At 47.1% G+C, this 26,649-nt stretch overlaps 1 protein-coding gene across 1 annotated transcript in view; it reads left to right on the top strand.

Moving 5' to 3' along the window:
* The first annotated feature begins 9,416 nt into the window (after positions 1 to 9,416).
* The window catches only part of LOC144271385 (uncharacterized), a 30,357-nt gene continuing 13,124 nt past the window's right edge, over positions 9,417 to 26,649 (top strand). Inside the window, exons 1-11 of the mRNA XM_077828728.1 lie at positions 9,417 to 9,618; positions 11,620 to 11,730; positions 12,623 to 12,749; positions 13,179 to 13,272; positions 14,196 to 14,346; positions 14,477 to 14,639; positions 15,179 to 15,304; positions 15,893 to 15,955; positions 17,755 to 17,877; positions 18,905 to 19,060; positions 23,940 to 23,993. Coding sequence (XP_077684854.1) covers positions 9,417 to 9,618; positions 11,620 to 11,730; positions 12,623 to 12,749; positions 13,179 to 13,272; positions 14,196 to 14,346; positions 14,477 to 14,639; positions 15,179 to 15,304; positions 15,893 to 15,955; positions 17,755 to 17,877; positions 18,905 to 19,060; positions 23,940 to 23,993 — 1,370 coding nt within the window. The remainder of the gene's footprint in view (positions 9,619 to 11,619; positions 11,731 to 12,622; positions 12,750 to 13,178; positions 13,273 to 14,195; positions 14,347 to 14,476; positions 14,640 to 15,178; positions 15,305 to 15,892; positions 15,956 to 17,754; positions 17,878 to 18,904; positions 19,061 to 23,939; positions 23,994 to 26,649) is intronic.

The raw sequence follows: 26,649 nt of genomic DNA, 5'->3' as shown, positions 1-26,649 counted from the left end.
AGCCCACAAGTCTGTGTTCCTGGAAAGATCTACAGCTCCTCGTCTGGGTTCAGTGGACTGTTGGATTAACACTTGCCCATGTGGAATTGTAGGTTTCAGTCCTCAGAGCCCTTTCCAGTCAATTGATCTACCTTGAGCTTTTCATCAGGTACAAATGGGCCTTCGACTTTCAACAGAATGGAGCAGCAGTAAATATAAATGGGACATGAATATTTTTTGGAATGGACATTTTAATGGTCTGTTCGCTGCTATTGCGGTCAGAGAGGCATTCCATTTTTACTTCATAAATCGGTGGATTGAAACCAATTCCCGAGTACTTCGTTCCCACATATCTAAAGGCATCTCCAGCGTATGCCATGCCAGGCTGCCCCACTATGGTCTATTGCAGACACCTTGCGTCTCAGTGTAACTCCTGGATGGGGTTGCTTAAGTGTTCCTGCTTGAGACACTACTGCTCAGTTATGTGGCATAGGCCCCATCTGTATAAAATAAACAAAGAGAATGTCAGACTCTCTTCAAGAATTGACTTGTGCTCACGTATGCTGAAACTGTACATTATTAATGCATGACATGCAAGTGTGTACACTTTTCTTTAGCTATCCCACCTTCCACACCTAGCAGCTCAAAGTTGGCTATTTCCCACTTCTTTGTTTTGGGGATGCCCTCTTCTTTATTCCCATGACTTCCAGCTCTTTTCAATGGGAAGCTATGACACACAGTACACCGGAAAAAGAAAAGGAGTACTTGTGGCACCTTAGAGACTAACCAATTTATTTGAGCATGAGCTTTCGTGAGCTACAGCTCACTTCATCAGATGCATACAGTACACCGGGTATCTAAGCAGTGAGACTATGCATTTTGTCTCTGGCGGGTTGACTCTACCACCTCCTTGTACCACCCAAATTTAATGCCTCTCTGATCTCAGATCCTCTCCTTCTCCAATCAGACACTCAGAAGAGTCTTGGGGAGGAGTCCAAGCACCAGGAGTGCTGAGTGATGGGTCAGGGAAGGAGAGGAGGTGCTTCTCTGGTTGTTAAGAAGAGCCAAGGCTGTGTGTGAATACTGAGGAGGAGGGTGAACAAGAGGAGATTATGGGAGTGAGCAGGAGATATGTCTAGAGAGGGAGAGAAGTCATGGATGGATGTTTAGGGGGACTGAGAACAGATATGGGTGAGGCATCAAGGGAGGAAGAACTGACGGGAGGGAGTGTTTGGAGGGAACAGAATTACTGTGTGTGGTATCTGGGAGCACAGAGGGAGAAAACTGATGGAGGAGTGCTGTGGGACAGAATTGATGGAATGGTGATGTCATGTGGGACTGAGAATTGAGGCGGAATGGGGTAGGGCAGTGGTTCTCAACAGGAGTACTCATACCCCTGGGGATACACAGAGGTCTTCCGAGGAATACATCAACTCATCTAGATATTTGCCTAGTTTTACATCAGACTACATAAAAAGCACTAGCAAAGTCCATACAAACTAAAATTTCATACAGACAATGACTTGTTTATACTGCTCTATAGACTAGACACTGAAATGTAAGTAAAATATTTATATTTCAATTGATTTATTTTTATAATGATATGGTAAAAACAAGAACGTAAGCAATTTTTCAGTAACAGTGTGCTGTGACGCTTTTGTATTTGAGTGTCTGATTTTGTAAGCAACTAGTTTTTAAGGGAGGTGAAACTTAGGGTGCGCAAGACAAATCAGACAGGGGGGTACAGTAGTTTTGGAAAGGTTGAGAGCCACTGGGGTAGGGGATGTATTAGGGCTTATATAGAATCATACAAATGTAGGGCTGGAAGGAACCTTTAGAGGTCATCTAGTCCAGCCCTCTGCGCTGAAGCAGGACCATATAAACCCAGAAACCATCAGTGACAGGTGTTTGCCAAACCCGTTGTTAAGTCCTCCAATGATGGGAATTCCACAACCTCCCTTCCAGAACTTAACTGCCCCAATAGTTAGAAGGTTTTCCTAATTTCTAACCTGATTCTCCCTTGCTGCAGTTTATGCCCATTACTTCTTGTAATTGGACACAGTACTCTGGCTGAGGCCTCACCAGTGAGCGTCAAGTAGAGCGGGACAATTACCTCCCGTGCCACACATACAACAGTTCTGTTAATTCACCTCAGAATATTAGCCTTTTTTTGCAACTGCATCACATTGTTGACTCTCATTCAATTTTGATCTCCTGTAACTCCCAGATGCTTTTCAGTGCTACCACCTAGCTAGTTATTTCCCGTTGTGCATTTGATTTTTCCTTCCTAAGTGTAGTATTTGGCACTTGTCTTTATTGAGTTTCATCTGACTGGTTTCAGACCAATTCTCCAATTTGTCAAGGTCGTTTTGAATTCTAATCCTGTATATGGAAAATATGTATGCAAACTTGCAGATCAATTTGCATCTACATTTACAAATACAAAGCCTGGCATGGAGAAATGGGATAGCCTAAATGCAGTCTGCATAAAATTCAATCAACTTCTTTTACCCCCCACAAAACTAAATGTATAAACAGAACATCCGCTCTCCATTTTATGTAGATGTGTTTCAGATGAGATGGAACACTGAAGTCCTGACCATTTCTGGCCATTACACGATTCCATGACACTTTTCCCAAGAGTTGCAGTCTTAGCCTTGATGTCCTGGCCAAACTCCAGTTCTGCTCCTATTAATTCCTTCTGCAGTGTCAATCCTTCACTTCTTGCCCTAAATTGCTGTTAAAGTGCTGCCATGTTACAGAGGTGGTGGCATTTCACCGGTGGATGAAATATCTATCCAGAAAGTGCTCTGCACTCTGAAATCAGGCTACTTAGTTAAGAATATGTCAGAATATGCCTAATTTTAGGCATCCAAGATTGAAACAATGTACTAAAGAAATTAAATGTATCCAGTCCTATTATTAATAGAATAGAGATCATTCTCATGAAAACTTTTTTCTACTATGTAGTAATAAGCTTTAGAGAACATACTCTACTATATTTGCAGTCATTTGAATAAAACACCAATCATATTATTAGTTGTTTTCCCCCCCCACAGTTTCTAATAGTAACAATACCAGAACTGTTCTTCATTGTTATGCTGTTTCTGGTCAAATCAAAATAGTCCCTAGATTTTCCTTGGGTTATTAACTAATTGCTGGCAATCATTAATTTCTCAGGAATTAGTTCTCAAATCCTCCCCAACCAGATGGTATACTTTCACACATCCTGCTCATTTTTAAGCCCAAATAATACATTGCATTCCTAATCCTGGAAATTAGAAGATTATTATTAAGAATATCCTGTTTTATACATAATCCTTCTTTATTTATATTCTCTTAGAAGGAACTGAAAATATGTGGCAGTTGAGTTTCAATAGCTTCCTAGGTGCCAGGTTAATAATCGGAAGTTGTAGCACTTTCTCTATGGCTTTTTCATGCTCTGAAAACTCTTTTGCTGCACAACCTTGCCAAGCTCCTAGAGAAAGAAACTGTCAATTTTAAAGCTCAGCAAAGAGCCATAGTACCATCTAGTGTTAGCAAGGTGGTTCTGAAGTGTGATGGATGTTGTTTTGATTATGCTAGTTGACTTTTTCCCTATTACCGGATAGATTTCTAATGGAGGAGAGTGTGTTGTGATTATCTTATTTTGCCACAATGGTTATTAAGCATAATGAAATACTCTGTAACCACATTTGTTTCTGTAAAAGTGGCAAAGAGTCCGTTAGTCTATAAGGTGCCATAGGACTCTTTGCCGCTTTTACAGATCCAGACTAACACGGCTACCCCTCTGATATTTGTTTCTGTGACACTTTAAAAAGAAGAGTATGGCAATATAAAATATTCCACTCACTGGCTAAATTCTGCTGCTTTACACACACATAACTATAGTGGGGAAGAACAATTCCCTGAACTATAGGAATCACTGGGTGAAATGTTATAGGCCCTGTCATGGAGGAGGTCATAGTAGACTAGTGTTTCTCAACTACTAGGTTACAACTCCCTGTGGAAGGCAAGCAGGAGGGTAATGCTACCAGACGGTGTTAAAATTTTAATTACAATGTAAAGCAAAGAAAAGCTTTGTGACACTCTACACCCCAGGGGAGCGCCCTGTAAACCCCATATTCATCATCTGTACATAACTGTGATATTGCATATAAAGCATGACACGTGGGAAAGGTTATGATCTGCTGAAACCCACTGTTCCATCGAAATATGTATATCATTAATGCATATGAAGTTATGAGAATTGTGTTGTATAATTGTCACTAAAATATGCTCTGGGTTTGGGAAGCGCCCAGATACTAGCTCTGCAAAGACAGTAACAGGGGGATAACCAACGCCCGAGCGGGTGTCAAACAACCATCAACAGCAATTGTCCAGCAAGGGAGCTACAATGCAATGACTCACCTGCAGAAGGCCGCACCAGGGGCACTGCTCAACCTTGCCTGGTGACTCAGCAATGCCCTCAGACATGCCTGGACTTATATTCTCCAAGCACGTGGACTAAGGGTGTACAGTGGCCCCATGCTTGGCCTTTTCTCCCCCCTTCCCATCCCCCCGCGAGCAACTTACCACTTAAAATAAGCAGATTTTTTTTTTAAATTGCTCTTAACGTGTTTTAAGTAGTGGGTTGCAGGGTTTGGGGGGGTTCTGCCGCTTTTTGTTTTTCATCCTCACTAGGCTCTGCTGTGCGCATACACACAGTTCTAGGGGGAGCTTAAAAAGCCTTTACAAAACCTTCCTTGATTTGTGGCACCTTAGAGACTAACCAATTTATTTGAGCATGAGCTTTCGTGAGCTACAGCTCACTTCATCGGATGCATGCTGTGGAAAGTGTAGAAGATCTTTTTATACACACAAAGCATGAAAAAAATACCTTCATGCTTTGTGCGTATAAAAAGATCTTCTGCACTTTCCACAGTATGCATCCGATGAAGTGAGCTGTAGCTCACGAAAGCTCATGCTCAAATAAATTGGTTAGTCTCTAAGGTGCCACAAGTCCTCCTTTTCTTTTTGCGAATACAGACTAACACGGCTGCTACTCTGAAACCTTCCTTGATTTGTGTTTATAAACAGAGTAATTAATGGGTGATTAAGATAAGAAAGGCATTAGAATGTTTCCTAAAGTTAAATGGTCTAAACTGCAAAAAGTGAGTAACCTAAATGATAGATAGTAATTGAAGATTTTTCTACAATTGTTGGATTCAAGAGGTGGTAACAAAATCTTTGAGAAGACAACAGATTTTTTTAGACAAAGGAAATGCAGTAGATCTAATACCCGGAGGTCAGGAAGGCATTTGATACAGTTCCACATGAGAAATTATTAGTTAAATTGGAGAAGATGGGGATTAATATGAGAACTGAAAGGTGGATACGGAACTAGTTGAAGGGGAGACTACAATGGGTCATACTGAAAAGCGAACTGAAAGGTTACTAATAGTGGAGTTCCTTAGGGATAAGTCTAGGGACCGATCTTATTTAACATTTTTATTAGTGAGCTTGGCACAAAAAGTGGGAGGGAGTGTGCAAATAAAATTTGTGAATGACAAAGTTGAGACGGCAAAGAGTCCTGTGGCACCTTATAGACTAACAGACGTATTGGAGCATAAGCTTACATTGGTGAATGCCCACTTCGTCGGATGCCTGTCATCCACGAAAGCTTATGCTCCACTTGCTAAGGCAACTCCCATCCTTTCATGTGCTGTGTATTTATACCTGCTCCTGTATTTCCACTCCATGCATCTGATGAAGTGGGTTCTAGCCCACGAAAGCTTATGCCCAAATAAATTTGTTAGTCTCTAAGGTGCCACAAGGATGACGCGTTGTTTTTGCTGATACAGACTAACACGGCTGCCCCTCTGAAACCTGGGTGTATTTGTTGATCATAGGAGGAGGACTATGAGCTGTCAATGTGATACGGCTGTGAAAACAAGCTAACAGGGTCCGGGGATGCAGCATCAGGCGCGGTATTTCCAGTAGAGACAGGGAAGGCTTCGTGCCATTATACAAGGCACTGGTGAGACCTCATTTGGAGTACCGTGTGCAGTTCTGGTCTCCGTAGGCACCGACTCCATGCGTGCGGGGGTGCTTCGGGGCTCCAGCACCCACGGGGGAAAAAATGTGTGGTCAACAGGCAGGAGCCAGAGCTTGAGTGTGGAACGTGCTGAGTTCGGTGCTGCTAGCAACGTCTGCCCTTGGGGCAGGGAGTTTGTTTGATGGGGGTTGGAGGGCGGGAGAGGGCTCTGGGCTGGGGCAAGGGGTTAGGGTGCGGGGGGGGGGATTGGGGCTCTGCCTGGGGGTGCGGGCTCTGGGCTGGAGTTTGGGGTGTAGGAGGGGGCTCTGGGGAGGGGGGTTGGAGGGCGGGAGGGGGCTCTAGGCTGGGGCAGGGGGTTATGGTGCAGGGGGTCTCTGTCTGGGGGTGCAGGCTCTGGGCTGGGGCTGGAGATGAGGGGTTTGGGGTGTAGGAGGGGGCTCTGGGCTGGGGAGGGGGGTTGCAGAGTGGGAGGGGGCTCTGGGCTGGGGCAGGGGTTTAGGGTGCGGGGGGGGGATTTGGGCTCTACCTGGGGGTGCAGGCTCTGGGCTGGGGATGAGGGGTTTGGGGTGTAGGAGGGGGCTCTGGGCTGGGGATGGGGGGGTTGGAGGGGGCTCTGGGCTGGGGCAGGGGTTTAAGGTGCAGGGGGGGGATTTGAGCTCTGGCTGGGGGTGCGGGCTCTGGGCTGGAGATGAGGGGTTTGGGGTGTAGGAGGGGGCTCTGGGCTGGGGATGGGGGGGTTGGAGGGCGGGAGGGGGCTCTAGGCTGGGGCAGGGGGTTATGGTGCAGGGGGGTCTCTGTCTGGGGGTGCGGGCTCTGGGCTGGGGCTGGAGATGAGGGGTTTGGGGTGTAGGACGGGGCTCTGGGCTGGGGAGGGGGGTTGGAGAGTGGGAGGGGGCTCTGGGCTGGGACAGGGGTTTAGGGTGCGGGGGGGGATTTGGGCTCTACCTGGGGGTGCGGGCTCTGGGCTGGGGATGAGGGGTTTGGGGTGTAGGACGGGGCTCTGGGCTGGGGAGGGGGGTTGGAGAGTGGGAGGGGGCTCTGGGCTGGGACAGGGGTTTAGGGTGCGGGGGGGGATTTGGGCTCTACCTGGGGGTGCGGGCTCTGGGCTGGGGATGAGGGGTTTGGGGTGTAGGAGGGGGCTCTGGGCTGGGGATGGGGGGGTTGGAGGGTGGGAGGGGGCTCTGGGCTGGGGCAGGGGTTTAGGGTGCGGGGGGGGGATTTGGGCTCTACCTGGGGGTGCGGGCTCTGGGCTGGAGATGAGGGGTTTGGGATGTAGGAGGGGGCTCTGGGCTGGGGATGGGGGGGTTGGAGGGCGGAGGGGGCTCTGGGCTGGGGCAGGGGGTTACGGTGCAGGTGGGTCTCTGGCTGGGGGTGCGGGCTCTGGGCTGGAGATGAGGGGTTTGGGATGTAGGAGGGGGCTCTGGGCTGGGGATGGGGGGGTTGGAGGGCGGAGGGGGCTCTAGGCTGGGGCAGGGGGTTAGCGTGCAGGTGGGTCTCTGGCTGGGGGTGCGGGCTCTGGGCTGGAGATGAAGGGTTTGGGGTGTAGGAGGGGGCTCTAGGCTGGGGCAGGGGGTTAGCGTGCAGGGGTGTCTCTGGCTGGGGGTGCGGGCTCTGGGCTGGAGATGAGGGGTTTGGGGTGTAGGAGGGGGCTCTGGGCTGGAGATGAGGGGTTTGGGATGTAGGAGGGGGCTCTGGGCTGGGGATGGGGGGGTTGGAGGGCGGAGGGGGCTCTGGGCTGGGGCAGGGGGTTAGCGTGCAGGGGGGTCTCTGGCTGGGGGTGCGGGCTCTGGGCTGGAGATGAGGGGTTTGGGGTGTAGGAGGGGGCTCTAGGCTGGGGCAGGGGGTTAGCGTGCAGGGGGGTCTCTGGCTGGGGGTGCGGGCTCTGGGCTGGGGCTGGAGATGAGGGGTTTGGGGTGTAGGAGGGGGCTCTGGGCTGGGGATGGGGGGGTTGGAGGGCGGAGGGGGCTCTAGGCTGGGGCAGGGGGTTAGCGTGCAGGGGGGTCTCTGTCTGGGGGTGCGGGCTCTGGGCTGGGGCTGGAGATGAGGGGTTTGGGGTGTAGGAGGGGGCTCTGGGCTGGGGCAGGGGGGGTTGGAGGGCGGAGGGGGCTCTGGGCTGGGGCAGGGGGTTATGGTGCAGGGGGGTCTCTGTCTGGGGGTGCGGGCTCTGGGCTGGGGCTGGAGATGAGGGGTTTGGGGTGTAGGAGGGGGCTCTGGGCTGGGGATGGGGGGTTTGGGATGTAGGAGGGGGCTCTGGGCTGGGGATGGGGGGGTTGGAGGGCGGAGGGGGCTCTAGGCTGGGGCAGGGGGTTAGCGTGCAGGTGGGTCTCTGGCTGGGGGTGCGGGCTCTGGGCTGGAGATGAAGGGTTTGGGGTGTAGGAGGGGGCTCTAGGCTGGGGCAGGGGGTTAGCGTGCAGGGGTGTCTCTGGCTGGGGGTGCGGGCTCTGGGCTGGAGATGAGGGGTTTGGGGTGTAGGAGGGGGCTCTGGGCTGGAGATGAGGGGTTTGGGATGTAGGAGGGGGCTCTGGGCTGGGGATGGGGGGGTTGGAGGGCGGAGGGGGCTCTGGGCTGGGGCAGGGGGTTAGCGTGCAGGGGGGTCTCTGGCTGGGGGTGTGGGCTCTGGGCTGGAGATGAGGGGTTTGGGGTGTAGGAGGGGGCTCTAGGCTGGGGCAGGGGGTTAGCGTGCAGGGGGGTCTCTGGTTGGGGGTGCGGGCTCTGGGCTGGGGCTGGAGATGAGGGGTTTGGGGTGTAGGAGGGGGCTCTGGGCTGGGGATGGGGGGGTTGGAGGGCGGAGGGGGCTCTAGGCTGGGGCAGGGGGTTAGCGTGCAGGGGGGTCTCTGTCTGGGGGTGCGGGCTCTGGGCTGGGGCTGGAGATGAGGGGTTTGGGGTGTAGGAGGGGGCTCTGGGCTGGGGATGGGGGGGTTGGGATGTAGGAGGGGGCTCTGGGCTGGGGATGGGGGGGTTGGAGGGCGGAGGGGGCTCTAGGCTGGGGCAGGGGGTTAGCGTGCAGGGGGGTCTCTGGCTGGGGGTGCGGGCTCTGGGCTGGGGATGAAGGGTTTGGGGTGTAGGAGGGGGCTCTGGGCTGGGGCAGGGGGGGTTGGAGGGCGGAGGGGGCTCTGGGCTGGGGCAGGGGGTTACGGTGCAGGGGGGTCTCTGTCTGGGGGTGCGGGCTCTGGGCTGGGGCTGGAGATGAGGGGTTTGGGGTGTAGGAGGGGGCTCTGGGCTGGGGCTCGGGGGCTTGGGGTGGGGCCCAGGCCACAACTCCTGTCAGTCCCCCGACGGCCCGGCGCGACTCGGCCTGCGGGGCCCCAGCACGAGCAAGACCCCCGGCCCCCCCCCCGGGCTGTCGCGCGCCGCGGCGGGGGCCCACAGGGAGCCCCCGCCCGCCGCGCCAGGAGCCAACATGGCCGCCGCGGCGCCCGCCTCCCGTCACGTGACAGGTAGCGGCTCCGTTCAGTCCTGGCGGAAGCGCCGGTGCCGCCGCCAGGTCCCGGGGCCTCCGCGCGGGGTCGCGGCTCCGGAAGTCCTGCCCGGGGAGTCAGCCGCGAGAATTGAAAGCGACGGCGGCCGCTCTTGGCGGCAGAAGGGCCGTGGCGGGGAGGGCGGTGTGTGAGGGGCCGGCGGGGGTTGGGGGAGGTCTGTGGGGTGGCGAAGGGGGTCTGGGGGACAACGAGGGCGAGAATGGGGGTCTGTCTGTGGGTCAGGGACAGTGGGGGGTGGGGGGGTCTGTGGGTCGGGGACAGTGTGGGGGTGGGGAGAGAGTGGGGGGGGTCTGTGGGTCGGGGACAGTGGGGGATGGGGAGAGAGTGGGGGGGGTCTGTGGGTCGGGGACAGGGTGGGGAGAGAGTGGGGGGGGTCTGTGGGTCGGGGACAGGGTGGGGAGAGAGTGGGGGGGGTCTGGGGGTCGGGGACAGTGTGGGGGTGGGGAGAGAGTGGGGGGGATCTGGGGGTCGGGGACAGTGTGGGGGTGGGGAGAGAGTGGGGGGATCTGGGGGTCGGGGACAGTGTGGGGGTGGGGAGAGAGTGGGGGGATCTGGGGGTCGGGGACAGTGTGGGGGTGGGGAGAGAGTGGGGGGATCTGGGGGTCGGGGACAGTGTGGGGGTGGGGAGAGAGTGGGGGGGTCTGGGGGTCGGGGACAGTGTGGGGGTGGGGAGAGAGTGGGGGGGTCTGGGGATCGGGGACAGTGTGGGGGTGGGGAGAGAGTGGGGGGGATCTGGGGGTCGGGGACAGTGTGGGGGTGGGGAGAGAGTGGGGGGATCTGGGGGTCGGGGACAGTGTGGGGGTGGGGAGAGAGTGGGGGGATCTGGGGGTCGGGGACAGTGTGGGGGTGGGGAGAGAGTGGGGGGATCTGGGGGTCGGGGACAGTGTGGGGGTGGGGAGAGAGTGGGGGGATCTGGGGGTCGGGGACAGTGTGGGGGTGGGGAGAGAGTGGGGGGATCTGGGGGTCGGGGACAGTGTGGGGGTGGGGAGAGAGTGGGGGGGTCTGGGGGTCGGGGACAGTGTGGGGGTGGGGAGAGAGTGGGGGGGTCTGGGGATCGGGGACAGTGTGGGGGTGGGGAGAGAGTGGGGGGGTCTGGGGATCGGGGACAGTGTGGGGGTGGGGAGAGAGTGGGGGGGGGTCTGGGGATCGGGGACAGTGTGGGGGTGGGGAGAGAGTGGGGGGGGTCTGGGGATCGGGGACAGTGTGGGGGTGGGGAGAGAGTGGGGGGGGTCTGGGGATCGGGGACAGTGTGGGGGTGGGGAGAGAGTGGGGGGGGTCTGGGGATCGGGGACAGTGTGGGGGTGGGGAGAGAGTGGGGGGGGTCTGGGGATCGGGGACAGTGTGGGGGTGGGGAGAGAGTGGGGGGGGTCTGGGGATCGGGGACAGTGTGGGGGTGGGGAGAGAGTGGGGGGGGTCTGGGGATCGGGGACAGTGTGGGGGTGGGGAGAGAGTGGGGGGGGTCTGTGGGTCGGGGACAGTGTGGGGGTGGGGAGAGAGTGGGGGGGGTCTGTGGGTCGGGGACAGTGGGGGTGGGGAGAGAGTGGGGGGGGTCTGGGGGTCGGGGACAGTGTGGGGGTGGGGAGAGAGTGGGGGGAGGTCTGGGGGACAACAAGGGTGGGGAGAGAGTTGCGGGGGAGAGGGGAATGGTCTTTTCAGCCCGTTTCTGGCTTTCCTGGCCTAGTTCTGCAGGGACAGTTGAAACCACTAGTCAGAAGTCCAAATGTTTAAAACAAAACAAAACACTTTTTAGTTACCTTCATGTGGGGCTTTCCGTGTTGTGGGTGGTGTTTGCGTAACGTTTTCTGGGCTGCCAGCCAAAGCATCTGTGGGATTTAAAGGCTCCTATGGGGAGCAGGGTGGCCTAGCTGATAGACCACTGCACTGAGACTCAGGAAACCTGAGTTTTATTACTAGCTGTGCCACTGGCCTGCTGGGCAGCTTTGAGCACATCACGTCCCCTCCATAAGCCTCAGTTTCCCAATCTGTAAAATGGGGCTAATGCTTTGTAAAGCAGTTTGAAGCCTTTTAATGAAAAGCTCTATATTAAGAGCAATGTATTGTAGCAAAGTGCAAAGTTCATTTCTCTCCTCTAGTCCCAAATTGTTTTTTTCTTTTTGAGGTTAGGTATCATGGGCCCAGAACAAGGAGGTGCGCAGGAGGAAAGTGTGATCCTGATAAGTGATGATGAAGCTGAGTCTCCTCTCGGGAACTCAGTCCTGTTAGTTGAACCATTGCGTAAGTTCTGTGCTTTTGCCTTATGTAAGTCTCTGCAAAGAGACTTTTTTTAGTTCAGATTTGTTTTAAGTATTACTACTGCTCTTGAGTCTCCAAGCCAGTGTATGTAGTTCTAAAATCATCAAAGTGTGAAGGTGCTTCCTCTGTCTTGTTGCAGTGTGTAATCACCACGAAAACAAAAAAGAAAATTGACTAACCAGGGGCAGCAATAAAACTGGGTATAAACAAAATGTTTGTAAATGCACTTATTAAACAAACTGGAAAAATAAGAATTTTCCTTTGTACAAAATACTCATTTAAAAAAAAAAAAAAAGAATTTTATAAGTGGACCTTGTCCCTCTTGAATTGGTATCCATTACATTTAATTCCCTTAAAGGGCAAAGTATACTTAAGGAAAAGTACTTTAAGTGGTTTTGTTAACCATTTCCCCAGAATCTAAACTTTCATCAGAAAAAGTGGAGCCTTTTCTCTTCTCTTTCCCAGGGAGAAAGCAAAAAACGGAGAGAAAGCAAAGGTTCTTCTGGTATTTCACATCTTTTTTAAAAAAATTCAACTTAAGATCTCCAGAAACTTTAACTTTTTCTTTTAAGCACTAAGTAGTTTTAAGTTGTTAACAAGTTTCTCTAAATACGGCTGGTGTGTGGTATCAAAGTACCAGTAGGATTTCCAATGCCTGTCCTGCATCAATGTGAATAACCTCTTTAATTTCTGTTGTGGTGGTGCCAGTCATAGAGCAGGACCCAATTGTGCTAGGCTCTGTTCAAACACCGGACAAAGACCATCTTTGCCCCAACATGCTTAATGAATAAAAACCAATGGCCAGTTTTGCTTTTAACTAAATCTGCAATCATTTTACTCTGAAATAAACCACAGTGTATTTCCCTTTTTACAGAAAAACCTATTCTGGAAGACAAAGCTGAAGAGATTGTGGATGAGGAATGTGAACTAGTAGTTACTTTCTGTAAACAAGGGAAAGTGATGCCTCATGCAAGATATGACTGTATGACACACCCATTTGAGTATGTTCAGTAGCATAGTGGATAATATGGGTTTCCTCTTTTATAGGGAGTAATACCAGATTTTTTTATTATTGATATTTTGTGTGCATTTATTTAATTTGTACTAAATTTCAATAGAGGAGTCTAAAAAAACCCAGTATCAGTGATATCTTTTTTCTATGGCTAGAAAATTTAAATCATATAATTGCAATCAGGGCACAAAGCAAGGTCTCAACTTTCCTGCTGGGCCACATGCTATTCTAAAATACCTTTTCAAATTAGTGCCTTAGTGCTACATATTAAGTTTTACCAGTGTAAGTTTATTAGCTTATTTTGTTAAATAATTGTGGCAGGGTTTTAATAATCAAAAAAATTGTCATGAAGTAGAAGAGGAACAGAACAGTTATTTAGTGTATACTATAAATAGTGTTCTGCTTTATCAACCTACAGGCGAGCAGAATGTGAAACATGTTCACCCCTTGAGAACAATGCCAATATCTGTGATCAGTGCTACTGCTACATTTGTGATAAGCTAGCTTCTGAGGTAAGGAAGGACTTAAGGTGTAGTTATGAAACACAGGCTTGAGTTGTCCAAAGTGACACCCCCCCCCCCCCAGATTAGCTTGATATCAGAAATATTCAGATCTCTCCACTTTTTGTTGCAGACAGTTTTTTTTTTAAAAAAAAAAGCTAAAATTTTAAAAATGTGGAATTCATCAAAATATTCCAGCTCTTTATCCAGATTTTAGGGAAGTTTTGAACATGGAGCCAAGTGTTCTGTAGAAAATGGTTCATTAGCTCAAAAGTGGCTTAAAATTATTTTCAAGGTTTTTTTTCCCCTAAATTCACTAAACTTTGTAGGTTCAAACTATATGCCTTTCATCCAGGAATGACAGCGCTTTTACAGATCCCAAATAATTAAGCCTCTCAACATCCCTGTGAGTTAGTTACACATAAAGGCTTAATCTTTCTAAGATCCAGTTCTCACTCTTTCTAGATCAGTCTGCTTTTCATGTAAATTCCTCTTCTATAATAGTATTTCCAGTTGTTGGTTGATATGCTCACTCCAGTATCTTAAATTTGGAGTTTGAGTACACTGGGAACGATCAACTGAAAGAAACATACTAAAGAGTAAATAGAACTAAAATCTCCATGCTCACAACCAGTCAGACCTTGAATGGCTGTTTTATATTCTTTAGTCTAGATCTGGTGATGTGTGAGAAGAAGTACTACTTTGTAATTTTGACCCAGATTTATAGTGTAGATTATGTCATTCCAGGCACAGGTATGTTACTGTACAGTTTGTAAAATCAGCTAACGTTTGCATAGGAATATGCAGTAGCTCAGTATAAAAGATACTTAGCAACATGGATACAATGTTGACCTCGCTGAGCAAGGGATCGTAACTAATTTTTGTTTTGGTTAACTTGAATGCAATTTTTCCTCTTCCTTTCCCCCATAAAACAGTGCCAAAACTGGACAACCCCTTCTCACTGTCACTGCAATGCACATAATAAAAGCACGTTCTGGAAAGACCAGCGTGGTTTGGCCTTGGCTGGTGTTCTTGTGATGTTCAACTTGGAGCTCACAGATATAGATGCAGACCTTCGACATGGTGGTAAGCATTATGCTTTTGTGCTATCCCAGAATCAGCGAGGTTTAATATATAATATATAGGACTCTTTATGAGCATAACGCTTGTCTAGAAGAGAGCCTATTTCAGCACTCTTTCCTCTTCAATCCCCCAGGAAATCTTCTGATGAAATTTGTCCATGAACTTTCAGTGGAATATAACAAATATCTGGTTGGTGAGAGAGTGTCTCCTAATTCACATGAATGTTTCTGTCACCCAAAACGGGGACCTGGGCAATGTAATGTCTGCAGACAGCGCCATATGGAGCTTATATACAGGTAACTCTGATGAGAGGGTTCAGTGAATTTGCAAGGAATGTTTTTTTTTAATTCACAGGGATTTGCTTTCCAGTAGGTAAAGCACAGTTAGACTCATGACAACCTAAGATTAATAATTAGAACAATGCTGTAGAAAACTCACTTTTTTCCCTCTTGCAATATGTTCCACTGGCCAGTTAGGCCAGACCAGGATCCAGTTCAAATGAACCCCTAAGCTTTAGTGTCTGTCCTTGTGTGACCAAATATTTAACAGTTTTTCCTCACTGTTTATAATTCATGGAAGTTTAAAACTAAATTCTGCTTCCTGACTAGAATCATTTTTTCTGGGGTCGGAGGATCCAATTTCCATCCCATCCATCCATTCCTTTTAAATGTTGCTGTTTACTTTAAACGACTTGTATCTTTCCCTTGAAAGAATCTGAAGTATCGTGACTAGTCAATTTAAATGCTAACTATAGAATTTTGTGCAAACACTTTTCATGCTGACAAACCAGTTCAGTGCAGATATACTTCACCGTAAGGACTTTTAATTCTCCTAGGTATTCTGGCGTTTTTGCACTGGTAACAACATTTTTAAATCAGGCAGAAAAAGAGAATCCTAAAGCTGCTGCTGTCATGCTCCTGGGAGCAGCCAAAGAAATAGCACTTCATAAAGACCCTGCTCAGTAAGTATTCCAGCTCACCCTCTAATCCCTGAGTCCCTTTGCTACAGTTGTGGCTGTTCACCCCAGATGATTTATAACTGAATAATGGCAGAGCTTAAAATAATTTTAAATCAAAATTGGAGAGAAATTGGAAATCCCAAACAAACGGGGAGGATGGTCTAATAGCTGATGATTGGATTGCAACTTCTACTATCTGGACTTTTTATGAGCTTGGGCAAGTCACTCTATCTCTGTCTCAGTTCCGCATCTTTAAAATGAGTAATAAATTTCCATCTCTGTTTTGCATTGAGCTTGTAAACCCTTGCCTTATATTTGTACAGTGTCTAGCATAATAGATGCCCTCACTTCAGTCAGGGCTTTAAGTGCTATTGTAATACAGATAATAATAAATGTAGAAGGTACTCAATGCATTGAGTTTATTGTAACTTAGAAAATATTCCAAAGTATTTGCAAACAAAGTTCAGTGAGGTAGATGCCATCTGTTTATGGAAACTATATTTTTCACTTGTTTTTCTCTTGTCAATTTGATTGCTTTAAAACCAGTCCTAGGAAGAATATGTAAGCACTAAACTAATGCATTTGTTTTAGGAACTTGCAAAATCTTGGTGTCACTGCATCTTTGAGGATGGCTGTACCTTGTCTAATGGAAAGGTAAGACTTTGGTTAGTTTGGTGTGAGATTAAGATGTCAGTGAGATGGTAGTTGGCTGCAAAGTTTCTACTGTTGTGTTACAAAGTACATGAACACATCAGATCCTCAAAGGCCACCTTCAGTTACTGAAGTGTTTAAAATAGCTTTGGTGCTTCAAATCTAAATTTCCTAATATAGAATTCCTTAAAGATGAATTGTATGACTCTAATACGGAGTAATACTAACTGTATCCATAATGTTACACAATTACATTATATAAACCAGGATATATCAGTAGAAAAGTATCGAGAAGCAGCCGTGTTAGTCTGTATTCGCAAAAAGAAAACGAGTACTAGCGGCACCTTAGAGACTCACCAATTTATTTGAGCATAAGCTTTCGTGAGCTACAGCTCACTTCGTCGGATGCATAAAGTGAGCTGTAGCTCATGAAAGCTTATGCTCAAATAAATTGGTGAGTCTCTAAGTTGCCGCTAGTACTCGTTTTCTTTTATCAGTAGAAAAGGTTAGTTAAAACTTACCGTTCTTCTAAATTTCTTCCAAAGCCTGGGAATGGGGACATGTAACACATATTTCTTCGCTTAACTCAATTCTTTCTTTAGCTTTGCAGTTTACTTTTAATAGTAAATCCACCAGCCAGAAAGATAAGAACTGATTTTTGGGAAGACTTCAATCGTATCCCTCCCACTATTTCCCTAATTTGAACCAATGGCCAGGTACAGCCTACATCTGTCCTCATTTTAAATGACTGCTTTTTACATTAAGGAAATAATTATTTTCAAAGGTAATGCCTTATCACTTACATTGTATACTGTATGTGACCGGGACCATCCTCTTGTTCTTTGTTTGTACAGCACCTAGCGCAAGGCGGTCCTGGTTGTGACTAGGGCTTCAAGAGAATAAAAACATGATCTTGAAGGAACATGAAATAAGATTTTTTTTTTTTTTTGCTCCGCTTTTTTTTTTTTTTTTGCTTCCACTTAAGTCAGAAACAGAAACCATTCTTGCAATATCAATGGTTCACGTCAGAATGGACTTCCTACTCTCTGCTACAAACCTATTAAAAACAAAGTGTATTTTAATGGCATTTGAAGTTATTTATTTAAAAGGACAGTGTCAGTTTAAAATCTTATACTTTAAAATAAAGAATCTCAAATTTTAAATAGAATTGAAATTTTTTACCCACTACTGTTCTGTTTTTGTTTTTGAATTTTGACTGCAAATGATCTATCTAGTTTGGTTCACACTGGCATGATGTTGCAAATAGTGCGTGAGGATCTTTGATTGAAAAAAACCACACAATAAATACTTAAGTTTTCTGTTTTTAAAATTCATACTGGTTCTAAGTGTGGTGGGTGTTCTTCCACTCCACGTCCCCCAGGTGCCACCTGGAATTGGGGTACCACGGAGCCCTCGGACTCACCTGGGCTCCCTCTCAGCACTGTGCCACTGAGACCAACGATAGACCACTCCTGGTCCTACACTTCCACCAGCATTCACACAGGCAAATCACAACTTTCCCAATGTCACCTCACATGACTCCTCTTGTACAAATTACATAATTATATCATAATCATACCCCCATGATGCATATGGGTGTAGTGTCACAGTAAGTCTTATAAAATTGTTTTTATACAAAATCTAAAGTTTAATCCAAAGTGTCCTTTTGAAATTTTTTATAAAACACTATAGACTTGTTCCTAATCAGAAAAGGGAACTGACCTAGTGAACAATTCAGCTGGCTTAAAAAGATTTTACTCCCATCTCTGACTTTTAAAACTAGTTTATTTTTGTAAATGCAGGATTACAACACAACTTCAGAGGATGCTTGTGCTGTGTGACTTTCCAAAAGTTTTATATGAAAAGTTCATTAGTTTTTTCCAGACTATCTCGCTTCCGTCTCACTGCTATGCCTTCTCAAATAGGTACGTTCTTTGCTTCTATTGACTAAATGTTATTACTCAGTGGACTTAAATGTACTCAAGTGCGAAAGGGAGTATTTACATGTTATATCCATTGGGATTTCTAATGTGTTGCTACAACAGAGTGTGGCCAACAACCTGAACTCTTGAAATCTGTCCAGAGACTAAGCCTGGCATATGGTTTAATAGAAACTAGCTATAGTTTCCTACTAAATATTCCTTTTACTGGCAGTCTGGGAAATGGAAGCTTAAAACAACAGGGCTACATCAGACTTGCTTTTATTTGCCTTTAGAAACTGCAGGAAATGGTCAGAAGTTGTTTGTAATAGTGACTGTAAGCATTCATTATGATATCTCATATCTTCATAAAACCCACATTGTCTGGTTAATATTCTGGTACTTCCAAACAAAATTACTGAAATTCCTTGGAAAAAGCGACATGGTGTCATGCTTGTGTGGTTTGTGGACATTGAAATTAGAACTGTCAGTACTTGGGTGGCAAACATTTATTTTTAGATGCAGTGGTTCTGTGGTCTAGATTCTAAGATGTTTGGTTTATCAAACTCAAGATTTACTGAGTCAAATATACTGTGAGCATTATAATGACTTACCAAGAAGAATTAGTCTAGCATGATCAATACAATCTCTGTAGCAACCCAATCATATTACACAAATATGTGTTCCAACACAATTCTCTTCTAAAGGATAATTGTCCCGAATACTGGTGAGGTATGGCCCCAAGGTCTGCTAGTAACTAGCTTAGTGCAGGTAGCGTCACGACTCTATGTGGCTGCTAGTAGCTTCATTCTGCTGCCATGACTAACGTGGGGTCCATCAAGTTAAATTCTCCGAAATGAGTCATAACCTTTGGAAATACTATCGTAGTCCATGTTGCACCCAACCTTATTGTGGGGGGAGGGGGAGTTGTGGTATTGCAGTGATATGGGTGTCTCTTTGCTCTGATCTGTGAATTCTTATAGAACCTTACAATAGTTTTTAGAAAAGTATTGTCTTTCACTTCAATTTTCAGCCTAAACGTGGTGCCGTGGGATCATGGATTACTGACAACTGTCTTAAAAGGCCAGAACATCACTGGTCAAAGAACGCAGAAAGGAAAGAAAGTATTTCTGTGGGAAGTACTTCCTGTCATACAGGCTCGAGTAGAAAAAATGGAAAACCAGGGACAGTAAGTTCTTATCCATCTTTTGAGTACTTGAGTTCTGCATCATATCAGCTTTATATAGTATGGTGTCTTTCAAACACCTAGAATTGCTGCTGCGCTTTGTGTGTGTTTCTTTAAAAAACAAAAAAAAAATTTACTGACAGCTTGTAATGAGTGTTTTTCCATCATGCTTTATAAAGACCATCCAAAGGAGCTTCTGACATCTTATCGGTCTTAAAATGTACAACTCACAAAGAAGCTTGCTTCGTCTCTTCTACGCTCCTTTTTTGTCTCTTTAACTCCCAGTAGGTCTCAGCAGACATGCCAAACGTGCGAAAAAAACACAGAAAATGGGGATAATACCTATCTCCCAAGGGTGTTGAGACTTGATTGATGTTTACAGAGCATTTTGAGATCACTGGATAAAAGGCACTGTAGAAAGCTAGTGAATTGTTAGACAGGTTTCAGAGTAACAGCCGTGTAGAGAGGTGCTTGATCTGCTTCTTGTAAGGCCATAAGTAGTAATGTTAACAGTATCTTTTGGGTTTTGGCTCTGAAACTTCTTACAACATTGATTAAACCTTGATAGGTCTATGAACATACAATTAACACATTTGGAACCTGTGCAAATGGCTCTTTCAAACAGTGTATAAAGGTAAATTTTCTTGCTGGGTAAATTGCTGTCTGTACTGACATACCTTTTGTAAAGGTTAGATCCTATAATAGCAGCTGCCATTGGGGATAGAATGGAAGCTTTTTCCAATTAAATGTTAATTGGGTTCATTCAAAACTTTGTATCCATTTTTGTAAGAAAACTGTTCCTTTTTTTTTTTTTTTTTTTTTATTCGTATCCAGTTTGAATGTTAAGGGCAGTTCAAGGTACTTGACATTCATGGTTCTGTCTAGACAAATCTTCATGGTCCAATTAAAGATCTGAATGGTTTGGGCCCCAGTCATGTGAGTCAACCCTCTCATTTGATATGCCACCACAGCACTTGCTACCAGAACCCAGATTTCAACCCTCATTGTCTGGGTTCTCTGTTAGTGGATTCTTCCTTTGGGATTTCATAGAATCATAGAATATCAGGGTTGGAAGGGACCTCAGGAGGTCATCTAGTCCAACCCCCTGCTCAAAGCAGGACCAATCCCCAATTAAATCATCCCAGCCAGGGCTTTGTCAAGCCTGACCTTAAAAACTTCTAAGGAAGGAGATTTTACCACCTCCCTAGGTAACGCATTCCAGTGTTTCACCACCCTCCTAGTGAAAAAGTTTTTCCTAATATCCAACCTAAACCTCCCCCACTGCAACTTGAGACCATTACTCCTTGTCCTGTCCTCTTCTACCACTGAGAATAGTCTAGAACCATCCTCTCTGGAACTACATCTCAGGTAGTTGAAAGCAGCTATCAAATCCCCCCTCATTCTTCTCTTCTGCAGACTAAACAATCCCAGTTCCCTCAGCCTCTCCTCATAAGTCATGTGTTCCAGACCCCTAATCATTTTTGCTGCCCTTCGCTGGACTCTCTCCAATTTCTCCACATCCTTCTTGTAGTGTGGGGCCCAAAACTGGACACAGTACTACAGATGAGGCCTCACCAATGTCTAATAGAGGGGGACGATCACGTCCCTCGATCTGCTTGCTATGCCCCTACTTATACATCCCAAAATGCCATTGGCCTTCTTGGCAACAAGGGCACACTGCTGACTCATATCCAGCTTCTCATCCAGTCCCTAGGTCCTCGTCCCTAGGTCCTTTTCCGCAGAACTGCTGCCTAGCCATTCGGTCCCTAGTCTGTAGCTGTGCATTGGGGTCTTCCGTCCTAAGTGCAGGACCCTGCACTTATCCTTTATTGAACCTCGTCAGATTTCTTTTGGCCCAATCCTTCAATTTGTCTAGGTCCCTCTGTATCCTATCCCTGCCCTCCAGCGTATCTACCACTCCTCCCAGTTTAGTATCATCCGCAAATTTGCTGAGAGTGCAATCCACACCATCCTCAAGATCATTTATGAAGATATTGAACAAAAGCAGCCCCAGGACCGACCCCTGGGGCACTCTGCTTGACACCGGCTGCCAACTAGACATGGAGCCATTGATCGCTACCCCTTGAGCCCGACAATCTAGCCAACTTTCTACCCACCTTATAGTGCATTCATCCAGCCCATACTTCTTTAACTTGCTGACAAGAATACTGTGGGAGACCGTGTCAAAAGCTTTGCTAAAGTCAAGAAACAATACATCCACTGCTTTCCCTTCATCCACAGAACCAGTAATCTCATCACAGAAGGCGATTAGATTAGTCAGGCATGATCTTCCCTTGGTGAATCCATGCAGACTGTTCCTGATCACTTTCCTCTCATGTAAGTGCTTCAGGATTGATTCTTTGAGGACCTGCTCCATGATTTTTCCAGGGACTGAGGTGAGGCTGGCTGGCCTGTAGTTCACAGGATCCTCCTTCTTCCCTTTTTTAAAGATTGGCACTACATTAACCTTTTTCCAGTCATCCGGGACTTCCCCCGTTCGCCACGAGTTTTCAAAGATAATGGCCAATGGCTCTGCAATCACAGCCGCCAATTCCTTTAGCACTCTCGGATGCAACTCGTCCGGCCCCATGGACTTGTGCACGTCCAGCTTTTCTAAATAGTCCCTATCCACCTCTTTCTCCACAGAGGGCTGGCCATCTATTCCTCATGTTGTGATGCCCAGTGCAGCAGTCTGGGAGCTGACCTTGTTCGTGAAGACAGAGGCAAAAAAAGCATTGAGTACATTAGCTTTTTCCACATCCTCTGTCATTAGGTTGCCTCCCTCATTCATTAAGGGGCCCACACTTTCCTTGGCTTTCTTCTTGTTGCCAACATACCTGAAGAAACCCTTCTTGTTACTCTTGACATCTCTCGCTAGCTGCAGCTCCAGGTGCGATTTGGCCCTCCTGATTTCATTCCTACATGCCCGAGCAATATTTTTATACTCTTCCCTGGTCATATGTCCAACCTTCCATTTCTTGTAAGCTTCTTTTTTATGTTTAAGATCCGCTAGGATTTCACCATTAAGCCAAGCTGGTCGCCTGCCATATTTACTGTTCTTTCGACACATTGGGATGGTTTGTCCCTGTAACCTCAACAGGGATTCCTTGAAATACAGCCAGCTCTCCTAGACTCCTTTCCCCTTCATGTTAGTCCCCCAGGGGATCCTACCCATCCGTTCCCTGAGGGAGTCGAAGTCTGCTTTTCTGAAGTCCTGGGTCCGTATCCTGCTGCTTACCTTTCTTCCCTGTGTCAGGATCCTGAACTCAACCAACTCATGGTCACTGCCTCCGAGATTCCCATCTATCCCCACTATATGCTATGCTTCCCCAATGGATTTCCCATTCCCATTTGTTCCACTGGGAAATCCATTGGGGAAGCATAGCATATAGTGCTGTTATAATGGAGAGAGACAATTACTAGTTTCAACAATGAGCGACAGCTCACTTCATCGGCTGCAATATTCGGATGTAGCTCACAAAAGCTTATGCTCAAATAAATTTGTTGCCACACGTCCTCCTTTTCTTTTTGTGGATATAGGCTAACACGGCTGCTACTCTGAAACCTAGTTTCAACAATGTACATTCACATACACACATCTTAATTCCTGTTTTTCAGTGGGTGCTGCACAGGGAGTAGCCTTTGCAGTTTCCAAATCACGTTAGTCCCATGTAGCTTGTAAAGCTTGGCAATCATGCTTAAGTACATGCGTAAGCTTAAGTACAGACCAGGATTGAAGGTTCATGTAGGGGATGTTAGATCAGGGATGTAGACAATTTCTAATGCTTTCAGTTTCTTCAGTGCTTCATGGTATAGAGCAGGGGTGGCCAAAGTTACTGACCCTCGGAGCCGCATACGACAATCTTCAGAAGTTCAAGAGCCAGGGTTTGCCTGCCAGGGCTCAGGGCTTTGGCCCCGAGACCACGCTCCCCACTGAGCTGAAGCCCTGACACCTCCCTCCCTACTGCGCTGAAGCCAGAGGCAATGTGAGAGGGGAACACGTAGGGTCACATGCCCTCCCAGATTTTTGCCAGCCTTTGCTGGCCTTGCTTGGTCATATGGTGCTGCCGGGCCCCCTCTCTGCATGGCAGCTGCTGGAGCCGGCAAGCTGGGAGCTGCAGGTATAGACGCTGCTTTTGCTGCTGTCTCCCACAGAGGAGCTAAAGCAGAGGCCCTTCCCTGCAGCTCCTAGCTGTTTGCTGCTGCCTCTCCACGCAGAGCTAACACCTGGGAGCTGTTGGGAAGGGCCACTGCGGGAAAGGGGTGTGTTTTGCTAGGGTGGTATGACTCAAGCTACTGGGGGAGGGGACGGGGGGGCGCTGAACTTGTGGCCCCACACACACTCCGCAGGCACCAGTTGTCTGTGGCAGAAGCCGCTAGCCCCACCGCTCTGACGCAGGGCAGAAGCTCGAAGCTCCCCTCCCAGCCACCCAGCCTGGTAGGCGAAGAATGGGGTGGGGGGTGCCCCTCCAGGAGCCACACTTTAACTGTGAAAGAGCCGCAGTTTGGCCATATATGGTATAGAGAGAAGGAAGGCAAATTCCTATTGATTACACAGCTGGTGTTTCCACTGAATTTCCACAACCAGTACCACAGTGGTGACATTTTTCCTAGATTTAAATATTGAATAACTCTGTATTGGTGAATGCTGCTTTTTTTTTTTAAATCTATCCAGGGACGTCAGTAGTTTTGGGGCTCATCAGAAAACAACGAGATAGCAGCAGTTTTATTTACATCCAGGTCTTTTTTTTTTTTTCCTTTTTTTTTCCTGTACATAAATGTCTTCTACGTGGGAGCTATTGCTTTGTCTCATTAATTCTCATCCGTATTCCTGCTTCATCTGTTCAAAATGTAATGCTGCCTCTTCTCCTCCCTTCCTTAGTTATAAGGAAATAGTTCGCTACTTGAAAGCTGTGAAATGTAATGACATTCTAGGGTAAGTGGCTTTTTTAATTTTTATCTTTGCTTTAAGATTTCCCTGTCTGTGTCTAATCTTCAGTAAAATCACACCTTGAAAAGAAATTATTCTGGTTGGCAGACTTTCTTAGTTGCTGAACACAACATTGCATCACTATTGGCTGGTAAACGTAATTGGATCCAGATTAGATTTTTTATTTATTTTTATATATATAATATATAAAAAACATTTGTAGGCCTGGGTTGATATGAGTAATTAAGAGGGGGGAGGCATGTTTCTTGGAAGACAAAATTAGGAAGATAAATAGATCAGCAGGCTGAAAACAGAATGTTTGTGCTAGCTCACTGACCCATTTACTTATCTTAGTTAAGATAGACTGTTTGAACGAGCTAAGATAAGGGGAAGGAACTGTGACTGACTTCCCCGGGGTGCACCCTGGAACTGGAGTACCGCTGAGTCCTCTGGCATACCAATCTGGGCTCTCTCTCACACTGTGAAGACTGTGGCAAGCTGCAGACCGCTCTTGGTCCTGTACTCTCACAAACCTTTACACAGGCGGGGACACACCCAGGTGCAATTACATAATGCTTCTCCTCAGCCCACTCATGAACTAACAATAGAGAGGCTGCAGCCAACTCCCCATACCTCTCTAGCCTTGCACCCTGGACTGTACCATCTTGCCCTAGTCAAAAGCCTGGCCAGTATAAGTTTATTACCCAGTCTGCCTCTCCCTCAGTGTGGAGAGGACAATGCATCAGTTTTTGTTCCTGAGCAGATTCCCCCAAACGCTTCTAGCAAAACACACTGTTTTAGGTGTAAAATATAAAACCAATTTATTAACTACAGAAAGATAGATTTTAAGTGATTATAAGTGGTGAACATACAGCTCAAAGCAGATTACCTAAGAAATAAAACAAAATACCATCTAAGCTTTACAAACTAGACAGGATTTGAGTCAAGCAGTGTCTCGCCATGTTAGTACAAACAGTCCACCAGCCTTCCATACACAGGCAGGCTTTCTTCTTTTCCGCCTGGAACCTCCTTCCCCAGTTCAGTCTTTATCCTCCAGTGTTGTGTTGTAGAGGGAGTGAGGCCAAGTGATGATGTTACTTCCCCCTTTTTATAGCTTCTTTCATGTGGAGGGAATTTCATTGTCCCAAACAAGCCCCCAGCAGTTTGTGGGAAAGTATAGGCACCAAAATGGAGTCCAATATCACATGATTTAGTTACATGCCCCTGCATGCTTCGATGAGTCATGGCATCCATTACCCATATTTTGGCTGACGTGTCCACAGGAAAGCTTATTAGGTGAGGCTAAGCTTTTCCTATGGGCCATTACCTTAAATAGTTCATTCACAATGTGCTGGATGTAAGCTACTTTGTGAGTGTTACCCAGGAGCAAACACGTTTGAAATACAGATGCATAGTCAATATTAGTAACTCCAGATACAAAAATGATACATGCATACAAATAAGATAATTATTCAGCAAACCATAACTTTTCCATTTACACCTCACATGACATGTTTTGTACAAGATGCATCATAATTATGTTATAATCCTATCTTAATAATATCACTATGGTGAATATGGGGTGCAGAGTGTCACAGGAACACCCAGGGAACCATTTACAAAGAGCAAAATAACAATGAACAAGAGAAACTGGGATTGTAAAGAGTAGGTTGAACATGGACAGTGCATGGGCAAAGCATAGAATCATAGAATCATAGAATATCAGGGTTGGAAGGGACCTCAGGAGGTCATCTAGTCCAACCCCCTGCTCACAGCAGGACCAATCCCCAACTAAATCATCCCAGCCAGGGCTTTGTCAAGCCTGACCTCAAAAACCTCTAAGGAAGGAGATTCCACCACCCCCCTAGGTAACCCCTTCCAGTGCTTCACCACCCTCCTAGTGAAAAAGTTTTTCCTAATATCCAACCTAGACCTCCCCCACTGCAACTTGAGACCATTGCTCCTTGTTCTGTCATGTTGCATTGCATCTAACTGTCGAATTAAACAACTCTCTAATGGCCCAGAAAGGAGGCCGTGGACTATGGAGTGGTGGAGCATTAGAGGAGGGGAGGGAGGGAGGGAAGATGCATGCCCCTATCGAAATGAGCTCCCTGGACACAGGGTTTCTGCACCGGCCAGTATCTCCATCAACCCCAGCTTCTGGCAAGGCTGCACGCATTGGGAACAGCACAGGCCTGTCTACCTGGTCTTTGCTCCTTAACTCTCCTGCCATCTCTAGCATCAGATCAGCCGCACTGGAACAGGAGAGGTGGGGTACTGCTGCCGACACAGTGGGTGCCAGCTCCTGTCATCTCAGCCTGCTGGGACGTCAGTGGCCATGCTGCACTGTGGAGCAGCTGTGATGGCAGCAGCAAGAGCAGAAAATATTAAGGAGAAAAGCCTCAGTGGGATGCTGTAAAGGGACTGGTTCCTACAAAGTAACCAAACCAATCCCAAAATGTGGAATGCCGTGTATAGTAAATGTAAGGAAATCTGTAAATGTACATAAAGGAAGATGGTTTCTCTGTAACCTTGGATACATGAAGTACCCTACATCCACCCCCTTCATTCAAGTCTAATCAACTCAGTGTAGCGTTGCTGTATGCCAAATAAAGATACCTGAGTGACAAAGTCTGGAGTCAAACTGAGTTCTTGGGAAGCC

The sequence above is a fragment of the Eretmochelys imbricata genome, chromosome 10, assembly GCF_965152235.1.
Source record: "Eretmochelys imbricata isolate rEreImb1 chromosome 10, rEreImb1.hap1, whole genome shotgun sequence".
Lineage (NCBI taxonomy): Eukaryota > Metazoa > Chordata > Testudines > Cheloniidae > Eretmochelys > Eretmochelys imbricata.
This window is presented reverse-complemented; position numbering and strand designations above follow the sequence as displayed.